This window comes from Gopherus flavomarginatus, chromosome 14, assembly GCF_025201925.1.
Source record: "Gopherus flavomarginatus isolate rGopFla2 chromosome 14, rGopFla2.mat.asm, whole genome shotgun sequence".
NCBI classification, from domain to species: Eukaryota; Metazoa; Chordata; order Testudines; family Testudinidae; genus Gopherus; species Gopherus flavomarginatus.
The window spans coordinates 38,537,407-38,561,205 of record NC_066630.1 but is presented as its reverse complement, the minus strand read 5'-3'; the positions used below and the strand labels follow the sequence as shown (position 1 = coordinate 38,561,205).

Sequence of the window (23,799 nt, the reverse complement as noted above, 5' to 3'; positions counted from 1 at the left end):
ACCCTTTTGGTAACCTGTCAGTCCCATTCCTCCAGGCAAAGAGTTCTGTTTCCTTCTCTGAGGTCAGGAAATTAATTTGGGCCCTGTAAAAACAATTCCAGTTCTCCCTCATGACAAAGCAAGCGAAAAAAACAATGAACCAAAAAAACCCAAAGGGCTTCGCTCCTGACTATATAGTATCAACCAAAAAAACCCAAAAGAAATTGTACCTCCCTTTTCAGCAGGGTAGACAAGCACTCATAAAGATGTCTAGCTCCTTAGGTTCAGAGTAACCATTCTACAGTTTTTCTTAGCTCCTTTTCCTCTGGGTTGACTTTCTCTGCAGTCAAACGTCTCTTAGCAAGTATGGCTGGCTTGCCACCTCCAAAGCACCCCATTGTGTTGCTACAGCTCCTTGCCTCCATTTCCACTTACTACAGCTGGGTCACTCTCAGAGTTCAATCACCTTTCCAGGTAACAAAAGTCCCCCCCAAAAAAGTTCAGTAGAAATGAATATTTCTCCAAAATATTCAGACAAATGTGTGTGTGGTAAACCACATGTGCTGTGAAAGGCAATTGGGAGAAAGTGAACCCATTCAGAACTGATTGGCTAAATGATGTTTGCTTATCAGAGGTTATCCTGTATTGCTTTCCATCTTTATTTGGATCACAGGATAATAGTCCTTTTAGAGTGCCTTTTATCTGAATATCTCCCTGTGCTTTGCCAAGCTATACATAATTATCACCAGTTTACATATAGGGAAATCGATGTGCAAAGAATGTAAAAGACTTGACCAATGTGCCACAGTAAGTCTGAGGAAGTCTCCCTGTTTAGTGCGCTAAAGACTATATCATGCTGCTACTCTTTTAAATATATAACTTTGTTTTTCTCCTTACAGGGTATTGAATATTTATATTTGTTACAAAATCTGAATTTATATTACAATCATATCTCATCCTTGCTGGAAGTGTCACGCCTCCAAACATTACCAGTCCTCTCAGAGCTGGATCTGCGCCTCAACCCCGTTACCAGAAAAGAATCAGATTATAGACTGTTCGCTGTCTACACGCTACAAGCCCTGGAAAAACTGGGTGAGAGATACTACTGTTGAATGCTGAAGAAAAGGTATTCAATAGCAGAAATCTACTATTACTGGATCAGTGTCATAAACTGTTGTGGCAGTTCAAACGCACCATGGGAAGGAGGAGGATTTCTCCCATGTTGTTTGTCAGCTCCTCAGGCTCCTGCCTTCTTGCTGAGTTTATAATCATGCAGATTGTGGTTCTTCCAAGTTCTGCAGGTAAAGCTGGCAAAACCGGTAATCTCTACCGTTCCCATAGTTGTGGTTCAGAGAACTTACAAGCTCCTCAAGTTTTAACAGCTCAGTATTTTTCCTGTTCTTAGAAAATCAAAACGAACAATTGTATAAATGTAACTTTACAAATGTACAACTACAAATTTAAATCCTCAGCAAAGCAAATGAAAAACATAAGGCATTCTAGTAATGCTGACTCAGCCACAAAGTTGTTCATTGCTGTGTTGCTTCTTAAAGGCTCAGCCCTTGTCTACAATCTTTTCTGCTGTGTGTAAGGACTGTGTCTACAGCCTGTGCAGAGCTGCCTTCCAGTTTAATTTTTTATAATTCTGTGTTTTTCCAACTGTTTGAAGGTACTTGATTAGACCCCAGCATAACTTTATGCTCGATCTAGAATTAAGCCTTTGTCCTGAATGTATCACGTTGCAGTCTGTTGCTATGGAAATAACTGAAGCTAAAAGCAAGTTTATGACTTCACTACAGAATCCATGTGAAAGAGCTGAAGTCAAAGCAGTATGTCTGACTTCGCAGGCTGTTGCCATGGCAGTAGACTGTAAAGTGAAGTATGCCCTGTGCTGGCAAGCCTTTCTCCGTTTGGATACTCAATTCAGTGCACAGCGACTGAGTCAGGGAGAAGTGTGGCTAATAATTCTGCCCCTATCTTAGCATGTATGAGGCACTCCAGCCCCAAAAATGGACTAAGGTAAGTACATATACTTGGGCTAAAATTTTAAAGAGCCTTTAGTAACTTGGGCCATGTCCACATGACAAAACTTTGTCGACCTAACTTAAGTCAGCATACAGACACCACAGTTATTAAATCACTGGTGTGCACACATGCTTGGCTCCTTGTAAGAGTAGTTGCGTCCTCACCAGGAGCGCTTGTTATCAGTTGTATTGTGAGCGTGGGGCATTGTGGGATGGCTGCTGTAACAGTTGTAAGTAATGCAGCCTCTACACTGCCACTGCGGCCACCTAATTACATCAACTGTGACTCTGTGCCGCTTGGGATGGTGGTGTTACTACATCAGCATAGAGAGGCACTTATGTCAGCGAGAGCCAAATTTAAGTGAAGACCCTTCCACAGCTACGGCAACACAAGGCTGCTTATGTCGACCTAATCCTGTAGCATAGACCAGGCCTCAGTCCCTTTTCAAAAGTGATTCCAGCACAAGAAAGCCTAGACCATATTCAAAGTCAGTGGAAGTTAAGCTCCTAATTCAGAGACACACTTGAAAAGTTAACTATTGGTATTTAGATCCTAGCTTAAAATCTCTGTTGGAGCCATAGTAATGAACAGCACCACTCTGCTCCCTTGAATTCCTCCCTACCTTGACTTAGATTTTTTTAGGCCTGGCTGTGGAATCATCAGGTGTTTTGCTGTGAACATCAATTTCAATGTTGTAACGAGGCCAGGCTTCTCCCCAGCCTGAAAAGGATCCATTGCCACACACACCCAGAGTCTCTTTTAGATGGCTTTATTGTCCCAAACTTAAACAAACACAGTTCTGCAGTTCACGCTGGGCTATAAGTCCTAGGGGATATTTTCTCTTTACCGTTCAGGCACTCATTCTGCCTCCTCTCCCAGGGGACTCTGGAAACCTGGCTTCCTAGTTTTGACTCATCAGGTCTTTCTTACTTCCCCAGGTCAAGGGCCCTCCTTTAAAGCCTAATCTGGGGCCAGGTCTGCACTAAGAAATTAGGTTGCTATAAGGTATTCCAACCTAACCCCTGGTGTAGACTGTGCTATGTTGATGGGAGAGCTTCTCCCATTGGCAAAGCTGCCACCTCTGGGGGAGATAGAGTATCTATGCTTTCAGCATAGGTAGCATCTTCCCTGAAGCGCTAGAGCAGCACAGCTGCCCTTGTGCAGTGTTTTAAGGGTAGACCAGCCCTGGGTCAGCTGGTGCAGCACAGGTACACTGGCCCTGCTCCCTCTTAAAGAGTCAGTCACCCTGTAACCAATGTCTGCACTGATTTTATTATATTCATCTGGGGTCTCTCAGTCTCTGTAACAACATCAAATTGGCTCAGGTAGTTCTGTAGCATATTGGGGGATTTGGGACGTATTGTGTTGGGTCCTGCAGACATAGACTGTTCCTGCCCTGGAGGGCTTAGGATTTAAAAGACCTAAACAAATGAAGGGATGGGGATGGGGCTATAACATATAAACCAATGAATGCTCGATTTTGTGTTAGTTACATGTTGTTGTTGTTGAGCTATTTATTTTAAGTGGAGTGAGCTAGGGGGACAAAGAGGAGTTAAGAAGAGTAAGGGAATAAGAACAGGGAGAAAGAGGGACATCTCAGCTCATCACATGCCTAGCCAAGTGACGAAAATGTGCTCTGCTTCTGGCTGTCCCTGAAAAATACCTCAAGATTTCAACTCGTGCAGAATACTGTGTAACACACTTCTTAAGGAGGGTGAGCTGCTGAGCATGTAACACCAGTGCTCTGTACTGGGCTATCGGATTATTCTTTGAGTGCAATTCAGGGGGTTAGTTATGGTCTTTAAAGCCCGGAATGGGACTCTCTCGTCTGGGAGATCTCCCTCTAATATATCCTATTGCAGGACTTACAATCTTCTTGGTTCCTTGGGTTAGACTGTTTGTGGTGTGTAGGGGGCTATTCTCCATGGAGAGCCACATCTCTGGGCATTTCCCTCCAGTGGTCAGCCGGAGCCAGAGTCTGGAAAGCTTCATGACATAGACTAAAAGACTTATTGAATTGAGAAGCCATTTGAAAATCTTTGACTTAATGTAACAGGGATTGGAGTTTTGCTAAGGAACAGGGGTTCCATTGATGGGCCTTTCGGTAGCGTGAGAGACTTGCATTTTGTCTTCTTCAGACCTGCTGATTGTTTATCGTGGAGTGTTGCCTGCTCATGTGTGCTGATATAAATTTATGAATGAATGAAGGGACAATGAAGTGATAATTTCAGCATTATTGGGCAAAATGTTCCTGGGTACTTATGAGCTACAGAAGCACCCCAAAGTGCTAGTAATGTGCACAGTACATGCTGTATTACTTACCCCCACCCCCAGTTTAGAACACCGCTGAGAGTCCCAGCAGCTAATGTATCTTTTAGTCAGAGATCTCCATGTTTCAGCCTAGAACTCTGACATGGAGATTACCTGCCGGGGAAAGGTGAGATCTCTGTTTACTAGTCACAGGATGTGATCTGGAGACAGCACACCCAGTGACAGGAAGGGGAGCAGACTGTAACTTCTTTCCATCTTGAGCTGATAGAACTTTCACTCCAAAAGGCTGGAGGCTGCTAGGCCCCACTGCTTGTGCTCTAACTCTTCCAGTAGCCTCCACTTCCAATGTTCTGCCCTTAACCCCACAAACATCTCTCTAGCCACAGGTTTTTGTCTGGTGCCAAAATCACCACCATCAGCTTACTGCAGTGCAAAGAACCTTGGAATATGGCCACTGACGTCTAAGGGCTTGACTACATAGTGGGGTGATGCGCTCTATGGGGTTGTGATTTCTAAAGCGCACTAATGTATTGTGCATCAATTGATCTGTGTAGACAATGCAGGTGCACACTAAAATCCCATAATGCATCTTAATGTAATACTATTTCAGGCAGCACGACGTTAAAGCTCACCAGCAGGGCCTGTGCAGCCCAATTAATGTGCTACATGTTAGTGCGCTTTAGAAATCACACATCCATAGAGCGCATTACCGTACCACATAGGCAAATCCTTAGCTCCACACATGAGTGAGTGAAGCTTCAGCTCTGTGGACACAGCAACTTTTGTGTTACTTTGCAGTATGGCTCCTTTTAATTGAGCTAGGCTAGCTTGGCAGAGCTATCTTAAGTGTATATAGCACACGTTAGCGTAATGTCTGAAAATTACAGCCTGAAAGTGTACGTTTAAGAAAGTTATAAGTAATTGAAAGGGGGAGGGAGGGTAGAGTGGAGTTGTTTATGTAATCATAATTTAAACAGTTGGTACCACTCTCACAAACAAAAAAATTCAGTGCATTCATCTTACGTTTCTTGGTGACACTAAATACACAAATTTGGGCAATGAGTAATAAACAATTTATCAGAATCTTAGAAATTATTTCCCTTCTGATTTTGAATTAACTTGCTAATAAATTGATACACTGAGTATTCATATGGAAATACTTCTGTAATAATATTAGCAGCTGCACTGTGAGACTGTCCCATACATTCCAAATGGGGTTATATGTATCTTTAATCTTGGGTTAGGTTAATCTGTTATCAGTTTTCTAATAATTAATGGAATTTCACCTGGTGTGGGAAAGGCTTTAAATGTTAATATTTTACTTTCTCGAGTTGTGGTTATGCAGTATACGGGCTGTTGCTGTGCAATTTCTAGAGTCTGTTTTTGCTTACACTTGTGATAACAGTCGTCAGGGCTATACTGTAACACTAGTGTGCTTATATGCAAAAAGAAATCTACAAATGTTCAAATAATCTTCCCTCTTTTTAGATGACAGAATAGTTAGGGAGAGTGAAAGAAAAGCTGCCATACTGCATTTTGGCCTCAAGAGAAAAGAGGAGAGTTTATTTTCTGAAAAAGAAAGCATAAGGTAAGCATGTTTGCTTTGTATTTAATTGATAGTACCCTACGTAGCGACTTGATGTTCCTTTGCCATGTAGACAAAGTCCCTGGAAATAAATATAACAAACCCTCCACCTTTATCCCTGTGTAGACATACCCATGAGTTTCTGGGCCAAATTCAGCTTTGGGTAAGCAGATGGCACACCACTGATTTCAGTTTGGTCCTGATGGTAAATAGTTACTATCTCTTGGAATTACCTGCTGTAGAAATCATGGGCTGTAAACAATGATTAGTACTTTATTGTTCTGCCTAAATCTGTTCAACTGATTATCTAAAAAGTGACTAAAAGCGCTACAACAGAAGGGAATATTATGGAACACACTTAAGCTATATCATTGGGTAATCTGTCTTTCTTTGCTTTGTGTCAATTTGCTGATTCATAGGGTTTTGTTTTATTCAACTCAGCTTTCTGCTAAATTGTCTTAGTTCTTTGTTTTATAAATACAGCACCATAAGTTGTACTTGTACTACAAAATATATTGCTTTGGTTATGCTACGAAAGGTAACAAGCAACATGATTAACTGGCATGCACAAGTATATAATTTCTCTGAATATAAAGGGCAAGCTATTGAAAAGAGCCCAGATTCCTGTTAGGTGCCTAACTCAAGTGGCAAGATTTTCTCCCTTTGAAAATCTGGCTGCTTCAGCTGGGTGCCTAAATAGGACCTGAGCTCTTTTAAAAATTGGGCCAGCAGTGTTTTGCAATGTCTTATTAACACCAGACATGCAAGTGCTTGTCATGTCTCAATAAATGCAATTCCATGCTGAAATAGGCTTAAAACGGGGGATCCATTTCTGTTTGTCTCTTCGTATAGTTGTCTTTCTGTATGAAATTTTACACCATGATAATTCATATCCTTTTAATTTTTTGTGTAGGTTTTTTAGCTTCTTATCATAAATTTCTAATGCGTTTTTTGAATTAATCTCTGACTAAAATTTGGCAGGGGTTTTAACTGTTTATTGTTGATGGGCCACATTTCCAAAAGACCTCAGCACCTGACTGCTCCTGCTGTTCTCATTGGGAGCTGCTGGCTACTGAGCACTTCTGAAAATCGGGTCTAGTATGTATCTTTAAACTAATGTTGACTATCTACACCAAAATTATGAGGAAAAAATTGAGCATATGTGAGACAACAGGTAGTTTTGGGGAAAAATTGTTGGGTTAAGGGAATTTTTGCCATTTTTCATAAAAGAAAATGTATTTGTCAGCAGAGACTCAGTCAATGAATCTTCTCTTTCGGAGACACTCACAAAGAATTGTCCATTTACAAAATGGCTCCCATTTCCCATTGTTCTCTGTAGGCTTGTTGCCTCAGGCTGCCCTTAAATAATTAGTTGCCATTTCCCCAGGTCTTATAAGAAAGAAGTTTAGATTGCCCTTAGCAATAATGGCCACTGCTTCTCATTGTTCTCAGCTGTAGTATAACTGTTGAATATTCATCTTATTAAAGCCAGAGACTCAAACACAGAGACCAGTCTGTTCAGTGATGGTAATTTTATACAACATGGCCACTGAGTTTTCACAAGTATAAAGCAACTCTGCCTGCAGCACAACTTCTGTAATGGACCCAAATACAACAGTGCGAGGGACTTCCTTTTTCCACTCAACATACAGCATTATTCATAGTACTTCTCTCTCCTTGCTTCACCAAAGTAACAATCAACAATATTTTAAATGCTGCAGAGGGCTCTGTTCCAGATTGGCATATACAAGTCTTGAAAATCTATTTACATACCAATAACTCTTTGCAAATATTTTAACAAAATATTGATCGAATTTACATAGCTGAAACAATACAGAGAGAGGATAGAGTACCTGAACCCTGAGATATATTCAGCATATTTTTCTGCCCTGTCTCTGACTAAACTCATTGTGTTCCCCGTCCCAGGAGGTTCTGAGTGCCTCCTGAACAGTGATGATTGTTTCCCAACTCCCACTGTCTTCAGGGAAAAATTAGAGATCTCAGCCACTTCCAGGACTGGCTGTTTTACCATTGTCTTCAACGGAAGCAATATTAGACCATCCGATCTGAATCCATTTTAAGTTGATGTAAGAGCTTGTATACATGACCATGTAGTTCGCAGCAAGCTGGGGGCATGAATCTACCCATGCTAACATGTTGCACACTAACTTTCCATACGGAGCCTGCTGATGCACACTGAGGGCTTGTCTATATGGTGCATTAAAGTGCACTAGCTGGGGTGTGAATTCTAGCGTGCCCCAGAGTGTCGCACATGAACTGGCCATGAGGGCCCTGATGGCACTCAGTAAAAAGTTCCTTAAAAACAACAAGGAGTCCAGTGACACCTTAAAGACTAACAGATTTATTTGGGCATAAGCTTTCGTGGGTAAAAAAACCACTTCTTCAGATGCATCTGAGAGGTTCTTTACCCATGAAAGCTTATGCCCAAATACATCTGTTAGTCTTTAAGGTGCCACCGGACTCCTTATTGTTTTTGTGGATACAGACTAACGTGGCTACCCCCTGATACTTAAAAGTTCCTTAGTGCATGATGATGTAGTCCCATTTTGAATAGTACTATGTCCATGTGCACTTAGGGAACTTTTAGTGCATGCCAGGGGGGTCCACGCAGCCAGTTAGTATGCAACATGCTTGTGTGTGCTAGAATTTATACCCCAGCTAATGCACTATGTAGACAAGCATTAGCAGTTCCTTAGTGCATTTTGATCTAGTGCAGTTGCAAAGCAGGTGATGAAAGCACACTAAGGAACTGTGGACCCTGCTGATGCACACTAACAGTTCCTTAGTGTGCTTTGACCTACCCCACTTTGAAACAGGACTGGATCAAAGCACTCAAAGTATTGGGGGGGTAGATTTACACCCCAGATTGCCAGGAGCTAAATGTTTGCATAGATCAGCCTTAAGAAAATTGTCACTTTTCTATGCTGGGATAGACAGTGGTAGAAGTGGATTTTGGTAGAAGAGAACGTGGTAGATCAGAGACTTTTGGTATCTATGGCATGCCCTTTAAACCAGTCATATTCTTCTTGTCTGTACCTGCATCCAGAGAGTGGGAGTATTCTTTGTAAAATGTAATTGGTAGGAAATGACATTTTGAGGGAGAGAAGGAGTGTAAACAGGATATTAAAATTCTATTACCTTTGGGTACAGTTGCAGGGCCCGATCCTGCCACTCTTACTCATATTACTCCACACCTAACCCTGGTAAATCTCTTTTCGGTTGCAGCTGTAGGGAGAATACAATGAAGAACTATGCAGTAGATAAAGGGACTTCTTCAGGACCTAGTTTGGATATTGATAGCAGCAGAAATCAAACTGGTAAGTTGCTTCTTATCAATTAATGTAGCAAATATAAAGATGTATAGTAGGCTTGTATACAAAGTTGGAAATATGCAGGTATTGAAAATACAGGAGGAAGCCAAACCTCATGTTTTATTCTGACTAATTTTGGAAATCACTCAATAATTAGCATCTCTTTAAAAGGAAAAAGTTCAGCTACTGACTACAGTCCATGTAGAAAAACTAAAGTGCACTGCCTTTGAGATTTGGCTGTGTAGATCCACACTTTGGGTTGTGTGCATCCCCCATGCTGCTAGGTTGGAATCTTCTCTAAAGGAGTGATAGTTGGGGTCCTGCAGGTGCCCCTTGTGAGCACAAATATTTGAGCCTGAAGAGTATTAAAAAAGAATGCACTCCCAACCATTTTCATTTCCTTTTTGGTCACTGGCAGCTCAGGACTTCAGGGACCTTTGGCCCCCTGTTCGAGCTGTCTCTCGAAAGCCCAGACATTTGCGCACTCACTATGTGCACAGTGCATCTTTTTTAGGGAGAGCTTTTGAAGATTGCCAATGATCAGGTGGTTCTTTCTGAGAATCGACCCTTCTCCCATAATAAAGCAACCGCTTTCTAGTTACCTCTACAATGTTGAGTCATGGCTTCTAATTATTTTCTTTTTAACAGAGTCAAGCGAAAAGCAGTTAACTCATAAGCTTCTGTTAAAATGCGAAGCAATGGATTCCTCACTAAATGCTTCATCTGCTTCTGCAGTACAGGCCAGCAGTTCAGCTAAAGAGAATAAACAATGCAGCAACATGCCGGGAACCCAAGTAAGACACTCTTGAGTTGTTGTTTAAGCACTAACACTATGCTTGCACATTGCTTGCTCTTCTTTAAGTGATTTGTATCTATTTTTGGTGATGCTTTAATTTTTTTTGCCTTCCTTCCTCAGCGGCTGTATATAACATGGGCGCAGATTGGCTGGATAGTATAGTTTAGCTTAGCTTTTTCCTTTTACTTTAACATCATTTAAAAAGCACATGAAGTTCAGTGCAAAAATCTTTATGACTAGAGCCTTAAGATTGGGAATTGAAATACACAGTAGTCAAGAAATTCATAGTTACGGCTCCTACAGATACAATAAGGTGTCCACAGATTAGGCCAGCTCAGATGTCCCAGAACTCCAGTTGGTACACATAGATAGCTTTCGATCACCTGTCCTGAGACAGCTTGATCCCAGGGCACACTGAATGGCTTGCTCTAACATGGTAATAATTGCCCCAAATTTATTGGTGAGGCGCATGCTCTTGCCATGCTGTTAGCTCTCCCCATGTGCTCCATATTGGCAAGATTGGATGGTGTACCTCCACGCTGGCTTGCCGCCACTACCTGGGGATACACAAGGGGAAACTCCATTTTCCATCCTCTTTGGGCTACTTGAGCTGAGGCTATGCTCTGATTCATTGTACCTATAGCAATCAGCTTAAAAGCATAAATGGGTATATAGAATACTTCAGACATCAGTGTGAGCTAGTTCCCCTTGGTGTGGGAATCTTTACTTTTGATTGTCCTGATGTTTGTGTTTAAATTCTTAACCTTAATGCAGACTTCCAATGAAGCGGACATACTGTGGGTTTGAATTCCTGGTGCTAGTGATTTCATGTTAGAAAAGCTTCATTTAAATTTGTGTTCAAGCCTGCACTCTTGTGTTCTGCACCTAATTTGTTATCAGTGTGGCCTCTGTAGCCATAGAAAGCCTGTCTGTTGCAATCCTTTCACTCAGGGAGCACAAGGCTTCACATTTTCAAATTTTCTTTTAATAAATGGATGACTCGGACCCTCTAGATCAGTACGAAGTGCATGATCTGATGTTTCAAATATTTTTCAGCTGGAAGAAGTGGCAGGAAAACAGTTGCTGAATCACAGTCACCTGGAAGATGGTAAATGCTTCAATCTTCAATTTTCTTTCAACACTGGGACTTTTAATTCTTTCCTATATCAATAATAATCCTGTAATTCTCTTTCAAATTCATCCTGCTGCACTGCTGAATCTAATATTGACATTAGAACAATTTATCACTGCTGATGGTGGAGTCTCTGTCACTGGCAAATTTTAAATCCAGATTGGATGCTTTTTAAAAGGTCTGCTCTTGTGCAAACAGGAATGAATTCCAGGAAATCCTCTGGCCTGTGCTGCACAGGACATCAGACTAGATGATCACAGTGGTCCCTTCTGGCCTTGGGAATCTATGAATCTGTTCATTGACTGTGCCAGTAGAAGTGGTGCTCTGAATATAGTTGTCATGTATTTCCTGTACACAATAGGCTGAAGGGCTACTACAAACAGGTCAGGATTCTGAACCAGGTTTGGACTGACCACAGCGCTTCCTGCTCAGTAATACACACCACATATGGTCACTATAGGTTCATTTACTGTTCGATCCGGTATGGCTGAGGTTAGCTTAAATAAGGTATATTACACATAGCACCATCTAGTGGCTGAACAGTATAATACTGAAACTAATGGAATACTTAACTGTAACTCCTCACTTAAAGTCGTCCCGGTTAACATTGTTTCGTTGTTACGTTGCTGATCAATTAGGGAACATGCTCTTTAAAGTTGTGTAATGCTCCCTTCTAACGCCCTTTGGTAACTGTCTGCTTTGTCTACTGCTTGCAGGAAGAGCAGCCTGTTGCAGCTAGCTGGTGGGGGCTTGGTGGACTATCAGCTCCCTGCTCCCCTAAGTTCCCTGTGCAGCAGATGCCTGCAGTTCAGCTGATTCCCTCTCCCCACTGCCATGTGCTGCTCCTGCCCTCTGCCTTGGAGTTGCTCCCTGCGACTCCTGCTTGCTGTGCAGGGTGGGGGGGAGAGGAGAGGGAAGGAAGATTGGGGCTAATGTCAGGTTGTCCCCCTCCTCCCTGCTCCTTCACCCCACTTACCCCATCTTCCATAGAGCAGGGGGGACACAACAGGGCTCAGGACATGGAGGGAGCTTGCAGCAGCTGCTGTCTCAGCAAGTAGAACTAATTAACAAGGCAGTGTACTTAAGGGAAATGTGCATATCTCCCTCCATTCCTGCTGCCTTGTGTAGAGTGAAAGTATTAACCGTTGAGCGCTCAGCCAATTGCTAGTTTATCATTTAGCAGTAAGGGAACTATCCCACCCTCTGACTCCTCCACCTCAACCAAGCTTCACAATCATCATCACTGTGTACCAGTATTAAATTGTTTTTGTTAAATTAAGTGTAAGTGTGTGTGTGTGTGTGTGTGTGTGTGTGTGTGTGTGTGTGTGTGTGTGTGTGTGTGTGAGAGAGAGAGAGAGAGAGAGAGAGAGAGAGAGAGAGAGAGAGACTTTTTGTCTGGTGAAAAAAATTCCCTGAACCCTAACCCACTCATTTACAGTAATTCTTATGGGGAAATTGGATTCGCTTAGCACTGTTTTGCTTAAAGTCGCATTTTTCAGGAACAGAACTACAACATTAAGTGAGGAGTTACTGTACATCTCCTAAGGTTTACATTCCTACCATTTACTTAACGTACACTATCACCCTATCATTAAAGTTAAGTACAGCTCAATCTGTTAAGTATCTCTGAATTGGTACTCTCTCTCTACTGGTTTTCTAATTACACTAGTAACAACATATAACAACTTGATCATCTGGCAGTCCATTAGTTGCAACGACCAGCAGAGGTCGGTTCGGAATTCTTGAATCTTCTTCTGCATCTGTCATCCGTAGATTTTGCTCTGATTGCTCTTTCTGAGGAACAAATTGTAGATGTTGATAGCTTCTGTTGAACTCTCCACTGTTGGTCTCAATCACATATGATCAGGGCCAGATTTAGGGGCAGGTGACCCAGACAACTGCCTGGGGTGCTGGGGTTGGGGGGGCACTGAGCTTGGGGTGCTGTTTTTGTTGTTAACATGAATAAATACAAGTTTACAGATCCTAGCCTAGCGTGCAAATTTATTGTCTTATATGACCGATAAATCATGCATGTAAATCGTGCATCAAAATAATCAAATGGGCTACAAATGCAATAAAAAATAAGGTATTCAAAAGTTTAACAAATGAGGGGGGGCGCCAAAGATGTTCCTTGCCTGGGGTGCCCTTTGGCCTGGGGCCGGCCCTACATTGAATTATTTTTTCTTTCTGACTGCTGTCTTTGGCTATCCAATTTGACACAAACGTGGACACCAAGTTTTAGAGAACTGCCTGGTCTAGCTGAGCGTCATCTGTTGTAAAAGTTTTCATAAGCTGTTTTTACCTTTTGTCTGATTTGGCTACTCTTTGTGTCTGGCCACTTTGGAGATAGATTCTTTTCCAGAGTTGGAACAGCAGTTCTGAGTTGTCTTCCCATCAGGAATTGTGCTAGGCGATATCCAGCACTCCCTGTTGGTGTTGTCTGTAACTCAGAAGAGCAAGGACTGGATTTTCCTGCTGAAGGATTTTCTCAAGTGCTACTTTGCTCTCTGCTCACAAGAACAACTGCAGAGATCGATAGTGGTTCAGCTGAGCAGTGACCTCTCCGTCGTAGGTCCCCTGCCAGCTCACCAATGCCTCCCACTGCACAGGGTCCTCTCTTGCCAAGTTGTCTGAGCTCTCACACCCTTCACTTGTCCCAGCTAAAGAGTTAAAACTTCAAAGCCATTAGCACTGGATCTTGCAACGTCCACTCGAGAAGTATGTGACTTTCTTTGCATTTCCACTGTTTGAAAGTTGTTGGAGATTTCTTGGGGCAATGAACATTACAAAAAGCACATGATTGTGAATGGTGACAGGGCATCCAAATGTGGCACTTAAGAGAAATGGCGGAAGCCCCATCATTTGAGACATTTAATACTGGAATTTTTCAAGCACTGGGGAATATGTTGTAAGGAATAATCCTGAATTGGTTCTTGTAGGAGAAGGGATAGCTGAGATCAAATGGATCTTTTCCATCTCTAATGTATGTTTTCATAAGTATGTACGACATAAGACATTATATTCAAGTGCCTGCTTTCTTATGACTTCTTTCTGTGGGAGCCAGTTGTTCTTCACAGGAGGCTTATAAATGCAGGCAACTTAAGTGTGAGGTTGGAATATGAGTAAAAATAACTTTCGGTGAATTTTTTGCAGTTTTCACAATTTTTACTCCTATGTTTGTGCTTGTTTTTTGGCAGAATACAGATCCCTTCCATCACCACCACAAATGCGTTCATCCCTGCGCTCCCCAGACAAAATAAGAGCTGGACTCACAAGAGGAGGATTTCGGGTGACCTTTTCAGAAAACGATTCCTTAGACTCCTCTCTTGAGAAGGACTTAGTAGGAAAACCTAATACTTATTACCTTAACCAGGACATTTCTTCAACCAAGAGACTTCATTTGAGTGACACCAATAAAACGAACCCATACAAGTCACACAGAGATACTAGTCTAGATAGTTATGACCACCTCTACCTTTCCTCCACCCCTCAGAACAAGGACTTTAAGAGACTTCAAAAAGATAAGAGAAGTACAAATTTCCGAGATTCAGGTGTAAGCGTTGCTAATGAAATGAAGACAACTTCACAGTCCACTAGTAGTGATTTACTGACACAGCACACTGAGATGGACAATAGCACCCGAAGCCTCTTAAAACTCAGTTCAGGTAAAGACACACTTACTTGTCTTAATGGTTTTCCTTTTGAGAGGTTCAGGCTATGGCAGAGAGGATTGTATTTACTGCCGTTCCTACTTTTGTGGCCACCAAATGAGTGTTAGGCCCTTGCTAACCTACAAATAAAAGCCATGTTCGTTCCAGGATATGAGAGAGACAAGAAAGGTGAGGTAATCTGTTATTGGACCAGCTTCGCTTATGGAAGGTACAAATTTTCAAACTACGCAAAACTCTTCTTCTATCTGAGGAAAGAAATCATAGTGTTTGAGTTAAATACAAGTTGGGACAGATAGTTAAGCATAAGAGGTAACGTGTTATAGGAAGTCACTGGAGATAGAGTAGGCAATAAGGGTTAGCTTGTTTATATGAACAGAGTTTGAAGTGGGCCATTAAAAGGTTAGCTGGCAGGTGTGTATTACAGGGTTTTGTGATGATCCATGAAACCAGTTTTCCTGTTACGTCCATGGCTCTTATTGTCTAGCAGCATGAACTTCAGTTCCCAGACTCACCTTTTGAAGATGTTATGTAGGTTTCGCTTGAGGATGAGTATTGAAAGATCAGGTGTGGAGTGATCATTCTGTGAAGTGGTGGCCCAGGGGTGATATGGTGTGTTTGTCTATTACTTTTCTATGTGAGTTCATTTGAGAGTGTAGTGATTGTCTGGCTTCACCCACATAGCTGTTGGGGTATTTGATAAAACTACATCAGGGAGCGTGATTATAACTCTGCTGTCCCCTAAACTGATTGCAGATAGAGTTCCAGGTAGCAGAGGAATCTCATAATCAGCCTAAAGCCTGATCTGGACAAACACAGTGAAGGGCCAATGTACATTACGACTTGGAACCATGTTAATTAAAAAATACGTTTTAACCAGCCTCCCTGACTATTTTATTTGTGGAGTAGACAGGACCTTGATTTTACCTCTCTATCCTCTATGTCATGGGCTGATTCTAGGTCTGTTGTGTGGTCTATATTTGACTAGTTGCAGGGCCCTGAACACAAGATCATTCATATTGAAGCCTCTTTTAGATTCCTAATATAATAGCATAGGTGGATTTCTTTCATCCTCTTTTTATTAAGGCAAAGTTACAATAAAATGTTAACATGCTGCATAAGATGTTATTTATTGAGGATCAGGTTAATATTCAAAGAAGCTGGCTAAAGATTCTGTCTTCTTCGCTGGTGAGCTTTCCTCCACACTAAAAAGCATGATCAAATGTCTAAACACCTATACTCTTTTTGATGCTTCTCTTGTACGTGTACTTGATGTGAAAGCTTTTCCATTACAAGGACAGTCCATATTTTGCTGTACCACAACTCCAGGAGTAGGAGGGGGGGCCACACCTTTCCAATAATGTGCAATACAAAGCTTACCTTCTAACAATAAAAAAAGAAATTAATTCGATCAGAGCCGTAACTAGGCATTTTAGCACCTGAGATGAGCCAGTCACACAGATCGGTGAACATTTTAGCCTTGGCAGGTTCCTGTAGAGAAGCCCTGCCATCAATGGTCTATCCTTGAGCCCATCAAGGTGTTAGGGCAGATCCCCTCTTCTCTGCCCCCTACTGTACTGTGTCCCCTTGCTGGGGTTTGGATATCTGTATACCCATATCTCTTGAGGCTGCCTCGTATTCTCTGCTGCTAATGAGAGAGAGAGAGCGCCACCAGACATCAACTCCCAAAGGAAAAGAGGCAAAAAAATTGGATCTGTTTGGAAGAAAAATGTATTCCACAGGAAGTTTACAACTTAGGATTGCAAACCAGCAGGCTGTGCTGGGTCGTTATGATTTTACCTTGTGGGAAATGTTTTAAGGGTGAAGAACAGGCTACTGGATGAAATGAAACAGGAGTCTGCTGCAATAGTGGATGAGGGAGAATTAGTGGCCAGGACAGCTCTCCAGGCCGTCTAGATGGGGATGACTCTGCTGCTCAGGCTTTGGCCATTGCTATGGAGAGGTGTTCATGGCTCTCGTCCTCCAGAGGGTCAACTCAACAGATCATTTAAGGCCTCCCGTCTGAGGGTCCTTTGCTGTTTTCAGACAAAACAGATGATAGGCTGTATAGTCTCAAATATTTAAGGACAACGCTTAAGTCTCTGGGCTTCTGTATGCCAGCAACAAAAAGAAAGCAGTATCACCCTCAGCATCCTCACTGGTATCCAGCTTTTATGCCTTGTATCCAGGACCCGTCCAGACAGAAGAGCAGAAATCACAAAATGCATCCGTCTCCTCCCGCATCTTCTGCAGCTGCCACTTCTTCTTGGAAAGCTGATTTTTCCAATCAAGCATCTTGACACAATGGTCGAGGACAGATGACCGGTCCTCAGCATGCAATCATCTCCTACCCTACCATTTGGCAATTGTTTATCCCACTTCTTACAAGCATAAATGACTTTAAGCTACAAGATGTGATGCTCAAGTGGGGCTATATCTTTCTGGCCCCAATACCTGTGTCTGTAGCAGAGAACCTTAAAATATGAAGCATCTCCTGTGATGTCAGCAGCTTGAGAATAAATGCTCTTCCAGTGATCTGGCAGAGTGCAGTGATTAGCAGTCACATGTGCATGGACATGGTGGGAAGTAATATGAGGACACGACAAGATGATGATCATGGCTACACTACTTAGCCAAGAAATGTCATAGCTCTTCCATTTCTTCCAGTCTTGTATTATTTTATTCTGCATCAGACAGTAATGCTCTTTATGTTTCTCCACAACATACTTAAAAATATTTAAGATTTCTTTACCCATTTAAATGTACGTAGCTGACAACAGTTTGGTTTGACCCTTTGAGGAACAGTAGTTCCCACCATTTCAGATTTGTTGTAGTTCATGTGGAATCCCTGATACCTGCCCACATTCCAAAGTCCATTGTTCTATCATTTTAACAGGGTTTCTCGTGCCTGCAAAAACAAGACCTCATCAGCATGTACAAAGCTATTTTCTGTTCTAATCCAGAAGGCATTTTGATCCCTTTACCATAGGGCTGTTTCTCACATTTATTGCAAATGGCTTCATTGCAAAAGAAAACAATAGTGAGGGATAACCAGCTACCTGGTCTGGTACCTTTAAACAACTTACAATGAGGGGATAACAAAAGTCTTTTGTTTCCAATGATTAATATTTTGTGTCAAGTTCTTTTACAGTGTTGTGTACATAACTAGGAATTCTTGCATGGACTGTTTCATTTACAGCTTGTGTATACAGTGCTTCCCGTGCATGAAGGGGGTGGAGGCTAGAATCTTGAAGCATAATCAATCTCCATTGGCTAAACTTATTAAGACTTTTTTTAAGGGAACATATCTATCAAAGGTTTTCATGTAGACCCGTCTCTCTTTTCCACAGCCAGCTTCATAAGACTACACCCTCCTTTCAGACAAGATGTCTGCAAAGTGATGCATCTCCCACATTTTGCCTAAAATTGAATTAATATTTGTTTAATTAGATTATTTTTGACATAGTGTAAAAATGTTGGTTCTATATCACATTGCAGATCATTGATCTTTGGGCGGGTCTGAACATATTCACTCAACCTGGCCTACATCTATCCACCGCTCCAGCTGTTTTGTTTCTCCTCTATGCTCTTGCCAGAAACACAGTCACTCAGTGTTTTGGGTTTGCTTTTGTTTTATATGAATGACCCCTTTGAAACTTTGTTAGAATCATAGTCCTTCCTTTACTGATAAGCATATGTGAGTTACTGCTTAGAGGAGAACACCGAAAGATACAAGGGGGAAGCAGGATAAAAACATCTGAGATGGTTAATCTGCATTCCTGTTTTCCTTCCCCTAGATCTGAACACCAATACACACCTAACCAGTGACCCTGCTCTGTTAGCCACTCGTTTTTCTACATTATCTACCAGCTTCAGTGATTTAACATCAAGGCATCAACTTTTATCAGCTGAAGCGTTGCTTGCGCATTCACAGCCAGCAACAATGAGAAAAACATTCCCATCTGCAATGCCTAGGAAAGACAGCGAATCTGCAGCTAACAGGTGCATGAGCCCTTCTAAAATGGGGTATAAACAAAGTGACAGACTGCATTCATCACTGGCCCCTCAGCATTGTTTTAAAGAGTCAAATAAGGAGGCAAGTGTCTTACTATTTAGCCTCTTTGCTGTACAGAAATGCATTTGCTATTAGTGGCGATTTATATTGGCATCTCATTATACTATGCCTATTTGTAACAGAAAATGGTTGTAAGAGCTATGGTGTGGATATGTTTTTGTATGATTATTCTGAATACTACAAAACTGTAGAATGCTACTTTAATGGGTTACGGAAGATAACATGAAAAACGTACTCTAAGAAAACAGTACCCCAACTTGAGTAAGCAATAGATCCTCCTCTGACACTACCTGGCAGCACTTAATTTTGAATCCAGGATCTTGCAGACTTGGGGGTCCAAGCCCAGCAGCATTGGGATCACCTTACTATGGAATGTCCAGTCTTAGAGATGGAGTTATTGTGCCCACTTTGCACCACACTGGAAGAGTAGGTTGGACACAAACATTTTCTAAGTGGTTTGTGGATTATCACCCAAGCACAAGTGTGAACGTGCAGTGGTCTACAGACGTTGGAGAGGCTGTACATCACGTCCTCTTTGTTATAAGTGAGAAGTGGGCATGGCTACCACAAAGGAGAAGTGATTGTGATGACATTGCACCATACTAGCTGTCCTAAGCCTGCTGCTGTTCAGCACCTCAGTCTGCTGTAATGTGGAATACATAGTTAAGGGCGTGCACAGTGTAGCACCAGAAATATACTGGGAACTAAAGGGTTCTTTTGTCTAGCAGAGAAAGGCAGAACAAGAAGCAGTGGCTGGAAGCTGAAGCCAGACACACTCAGGTTAGAAATTAGGCACAATTTTTTAGTATTGAGGGTGGTTAACTGTTGGAACAAACTTCCAAGGGAGATGGTTGACTCTCCATCTCTCGATGTCTCAGATACAAAACTGATGGCCGTTGTGGAAGATCTGCTTTAGCCAAACCTAAGTTATTGGGCTCACTATGGGGTAGCTTGGTGAAATGTAATGGTCTGTGATATACAGAAGGCCAGACCAGATGATACAGTGGTCCCTGCTGGCCTTAAAACTCTAGGAATCAGAACAACACAAGCAGGGACTTTATGCCAACATTGTACACTAGTCCTGATTCCCACTGTATGCATTTTGTGAATTCCTGAGGATAGAGTTTTGGCCTGTGTCTACTCTCTTGTGTCTTCTTAGTTCCATATACCTTAACACTGGGACTAATTTGCCACTGCATTATACTAGTTTTACTTATAATTCCATGGAAGCCAATGGAATTATACCAGCAGGTCACACTGCTATGATGCAGTGAAGAATGTGCCCCATGGTAAATTTTCTGAGGTTCTAAGAGAACAGGCTGGGAATTCCTCAATATCTCAGGGCTCTTGAAAGGGAACATAAAACCATTGTTTATAAAGCATGTAGATGACACAAATATTGCTTGGGGGATCATTAATGATAATTAGTGATGAGCAATCTGGGCCACTTGGTAAACTGGGCACAGCCAAACATATGTTTTAATATGGCCAAACACAAGGTCAGACAGGTAGGACAAAGGTAGGTCACACTTGCAGGTTGGGAGACTGTGTCCTGGAACGCAGTGACTCTGAAAAGGATTTAAGGGTCATGGCTGGTGGAAATCAACTGTACGTGAACTCCCAGTGCGATGCTTTAGGAGGGCTAATGCAATTCTTTGATGTACAAAGAGAGAAATATCGAGTAGGAGGATTATATTAATCCTGTAAGAAGCCTTAGTGAGACCTTTACTGGAAAAGTGTGTGAAATTGTGGCTTCATTTAAGTATATGGCAAAACTACAACTGACTTCAGTGGAGCCAGGATTTCACACACAGTATCCAGTTCTAGTGTCCACATTTGAAAAGGGATGTTGAAAAATTGGAAAGGGCTTAGAAGAGCCAAGAGATTGATTCAAATACTGGAAATGAGAGACTTACGGAGCTCAGTCTGTTTAGCTTATGAAAAAGATTAGGAGGCTATTTGATTGTAAATCCTTGAACGGGAAGAAAAATAGTAGAGACCCCTTGTTAATCAAGCAGAAACCAATGGCTGGAAGTTGAAGCGAGGCAAATTCAACTTGGAAATAGACACAAATTTTGAACAAGTGTAATTAACCACCAGAACAGCTTCCCAATGAATGTGTTGGATTGTCCTGCACTTGAAGTCTTTAAATCGAGATCAGGTGTATTTTTAAAACATACGCTCCTGAGATGATGAATGAATTACAGTGTGAAATTCTCTAGCTTGCATTATACAGGAGGAGAAGCTACATGGTCCCAGTAGTCTCTTTCTTAGTACCCATCTTACTTGTAGTACCTGTGTGCAGCATACGACTTCAAAGGGGCTTTATGTCCTTAATACAAAGAGAGGAAAAATTCTCTTTTCTTTATGTTTTTAAAGTCCTATGTGATTTATTTAGATTGTATGTATCTTTATGTACAGGTGGCCTTTACAAAATGAACCTCATGCAATTGTGCATGTAAATTCAGGTGCCCCAAGCTTACATTCTCACACAAATCAGGTATCTTCCTGTGCACCTGGCCAGTTCTGTGCCAGTTGGAAATATGCATGCACAAATACCTGGTTTATGCACATAAGTTAGGTGCTTGCAAAGCTATTGCATAATTTATCTGGAAAAATAAACAGCTGGGTTTGCCTTTTTTGTCCTTAGTCTGTTCCCAATGATCTGAGCAATGATACGAGTTTCACAGAAAGTCAAAGTCCCAAAAGGACTGAGAAAGCATCACATGTTGCTGTTGTCCTACAGCAGCTCCTGGAGCTGGTAGATCGTTACTGGGATGGAGCTGGATCCCTCCTCCTCAACAAGAATTTTCTTGGTAAGTTATTTCATTTGAATTTGAATGAATAGTCTAAGTCTGTTTTTGTCTCTACTGTACCGATCCTCCCAGGCAACCTGAAATTCTGTGGCTTAAACATCAAACTGCTTTCTCCCAATTGGCATTTGCGAATGGGAAGTTATTTTAACTGTTCGTCATTTGGATTTCACTTGGTGCAATTTCTGGCTTCGGCGGTAACTTTTCCTGCAGTCTCTTCCAGTTACAAAGTGGTAGCTCCCCATTCTGGAGAATTCTCTTAAGATATGATGATTTTTCATACATTGCTGAGCAGTAAGTAATGTTTTCTGTGACTCTGCGGTGTGGTTTTCCTTACAGTTGCTGCATAGCATATGCAGTGCAGGTGTAATGCATAGTAGAAATGCAAGTCAAGAAAAGCTGCAATAAATCTAGGGCTAGATTCACAAAAGGAGCTAACGACCACTTCAGGCACCTAAATCCCAGCATCAGGCCCCATGGGGATTCACAAAACTGCTGCTCAACTGCCTCCAAACCCTGTAGGCTCCTAAAATAATCACTAAGCACCTATATTTTTGCAGTTCCCTAGGTGCCTGCGTTTCTACCTCTGTGCACTCGCACTGCAGCCACATGCCAGACATCTGGAAGCCTAACCCCAGTATGATGCATGAGCTAGGGGAAAAGAGGGGTTCTGCTGCCTAACTCAGTTGCAGAGCCTGATCTGGTGAGCATGCTCAGACCTCACCTACCAGACTGGGCTCTGCGATAGGGTGCACTCCCCACCTTGGTTCTGAGAGGGCTGAATTAGGACAGACGGGCCCAGTCCGCCAACTAAGCAGTAAAAGAGAGCGATATAGGCTGAGTGGAGAGCCTTGATTAGAGGGAAGCTCACCTGAGTAGAGGGGAGCTGGGCTAGTGTGAACCCAGGAAGCTGGCAGCAGCAAAGGCTGCAAGTTTGCAATCACCCACTGTTTAGTAGAGAGGGAAGGAGGGAATCCAGCGAAAGAGTAGGACCCTGGGGGCCTGGCCCAACCTAGAGGGAAGGCTGTACTCTGAAGAGAGTGGGAAAGAGAGCCTGTGGGACACAGGATAGGGAGCAGCCCAGGGAGTAAGCAGCAAGGTTGGGGACTGAACAGACCTTGGCTATGAGTCACAGGGTCCCTGGGCTGGAACCTAGCGTAGAGGGCAGGCCTGGGTTTCCCACCTGCCACGAGGGAAGTGGCATCATGGGTTAGCAAAAGGGAAGACTGCTGGTGAGAAGGGACTTTGATACACACCCAGAAGGAGAAACTGCACGGGGACCTGGCCAAAGGGCCGAGTCACGGAGAAGCAGCAGCAGCTCCTGGAGTGAGAGAAAGGTTGGAGACCAAGAGAGATGGCATGCAACTGCAGTGAGGGATCTTGGCGACACAGAGCCAGGCCCGCTGACAGAAATTCCAGGCTCCGGGCCCAGAGCCGTCTCTAGGGGGGCAGGGCCCAGGACAGAAGTGACGAATCTGTCACTTCCAGAACCACCTGCGCTGGCCAGTCGTGCCGGCCCATGAAGCCCCACAAAGGGTGGGGCCCCCAAAGCACGGGCCCAGAGCGGTTGTGTGTGCCTAGGAGCCCTGTGGCCTGCCTGGGTGATTTAAAGGGGCCCAGGGCTGGCAGCAGTGGACAGGAGCCCCTAGACCCTTTTAAATTGCCCGGGCCCCTGGGCAATTGTCCTCTTTGCCCCCCTCATTGGCAGGCCTGGAGGAGGTGCCATCTTGCAGTGAGTAGAGTGCCCCATCACAGGTGCCTATAAGTGAACTCACACAGAGCAGCTGGTGGAGAAGGTCCTACCTTAATGTTTAGGGTACTCACATGGGATGTGGGAGAGCCTGGTTCAAGTCCCACCTCTGCATAAGAGGGAGCGGGAATTTAAACAGAAATCTGCCACCTCTCATGTGAGTGCCCTAACCACAGGGCTGTAGAATACTCCAACAGGGGGACTTTCCTCACTGTGGATAATTTAAAAAATAATAATTAGAGTTATGACAGTGGATTCTAGCTCCTCCACCTCCCCAGAAGATGCTCTGATCACCAGGCTATAGGGTCATTTTTATGCTCTGTTTCTCTGGCCCAATGATTCTTACATTATTTATCCAGTGTGGAACAGCTTC

General features: G+C 42.7%; 1 protein-coding gene across 1 annotated transcript in view; it reads left to right on the top strand.

Moving 5' to 3' along the window:
• The window catches only part of LRRC36 (leucine rich repeat containing 36), a 43,300-nt gene that overhangs the window by 6,345 nt on the left and 13,156 nt on the right, over positions 1–23,799 (top strand). The window contains exons 3-10 of the mRNA XM_050923183.1: positions 879–1,071; positions 5,764–5,863; positions 9,107–9,198; positions 9,841–9,986; positions 11,045–11,096; positions 14,318–14,785; positions 18,586–18,884; positions 21,514–21,679. Coding sequence (XP_050779140.1) covers positions 879–1,071; positions 5,764–5,863; positions 9,107–9,198; positions 9,841–9,986; positions 11,045–11,096; positions 14,318–14,785; positions 18,586–18,884; positions 21,514–21,679 — 1,516 coding nt within the window. The remainder of the gene's footprint in view (positions 1–878; positions 1,072–5,763; positions 5,864–9,106; positions 9,199–9,840; positions 9,987–11,044; positions 11,097–14,317; positions 14,786–18,585; positions 18,885–21,513; positions 21,680–23,799) is intronic.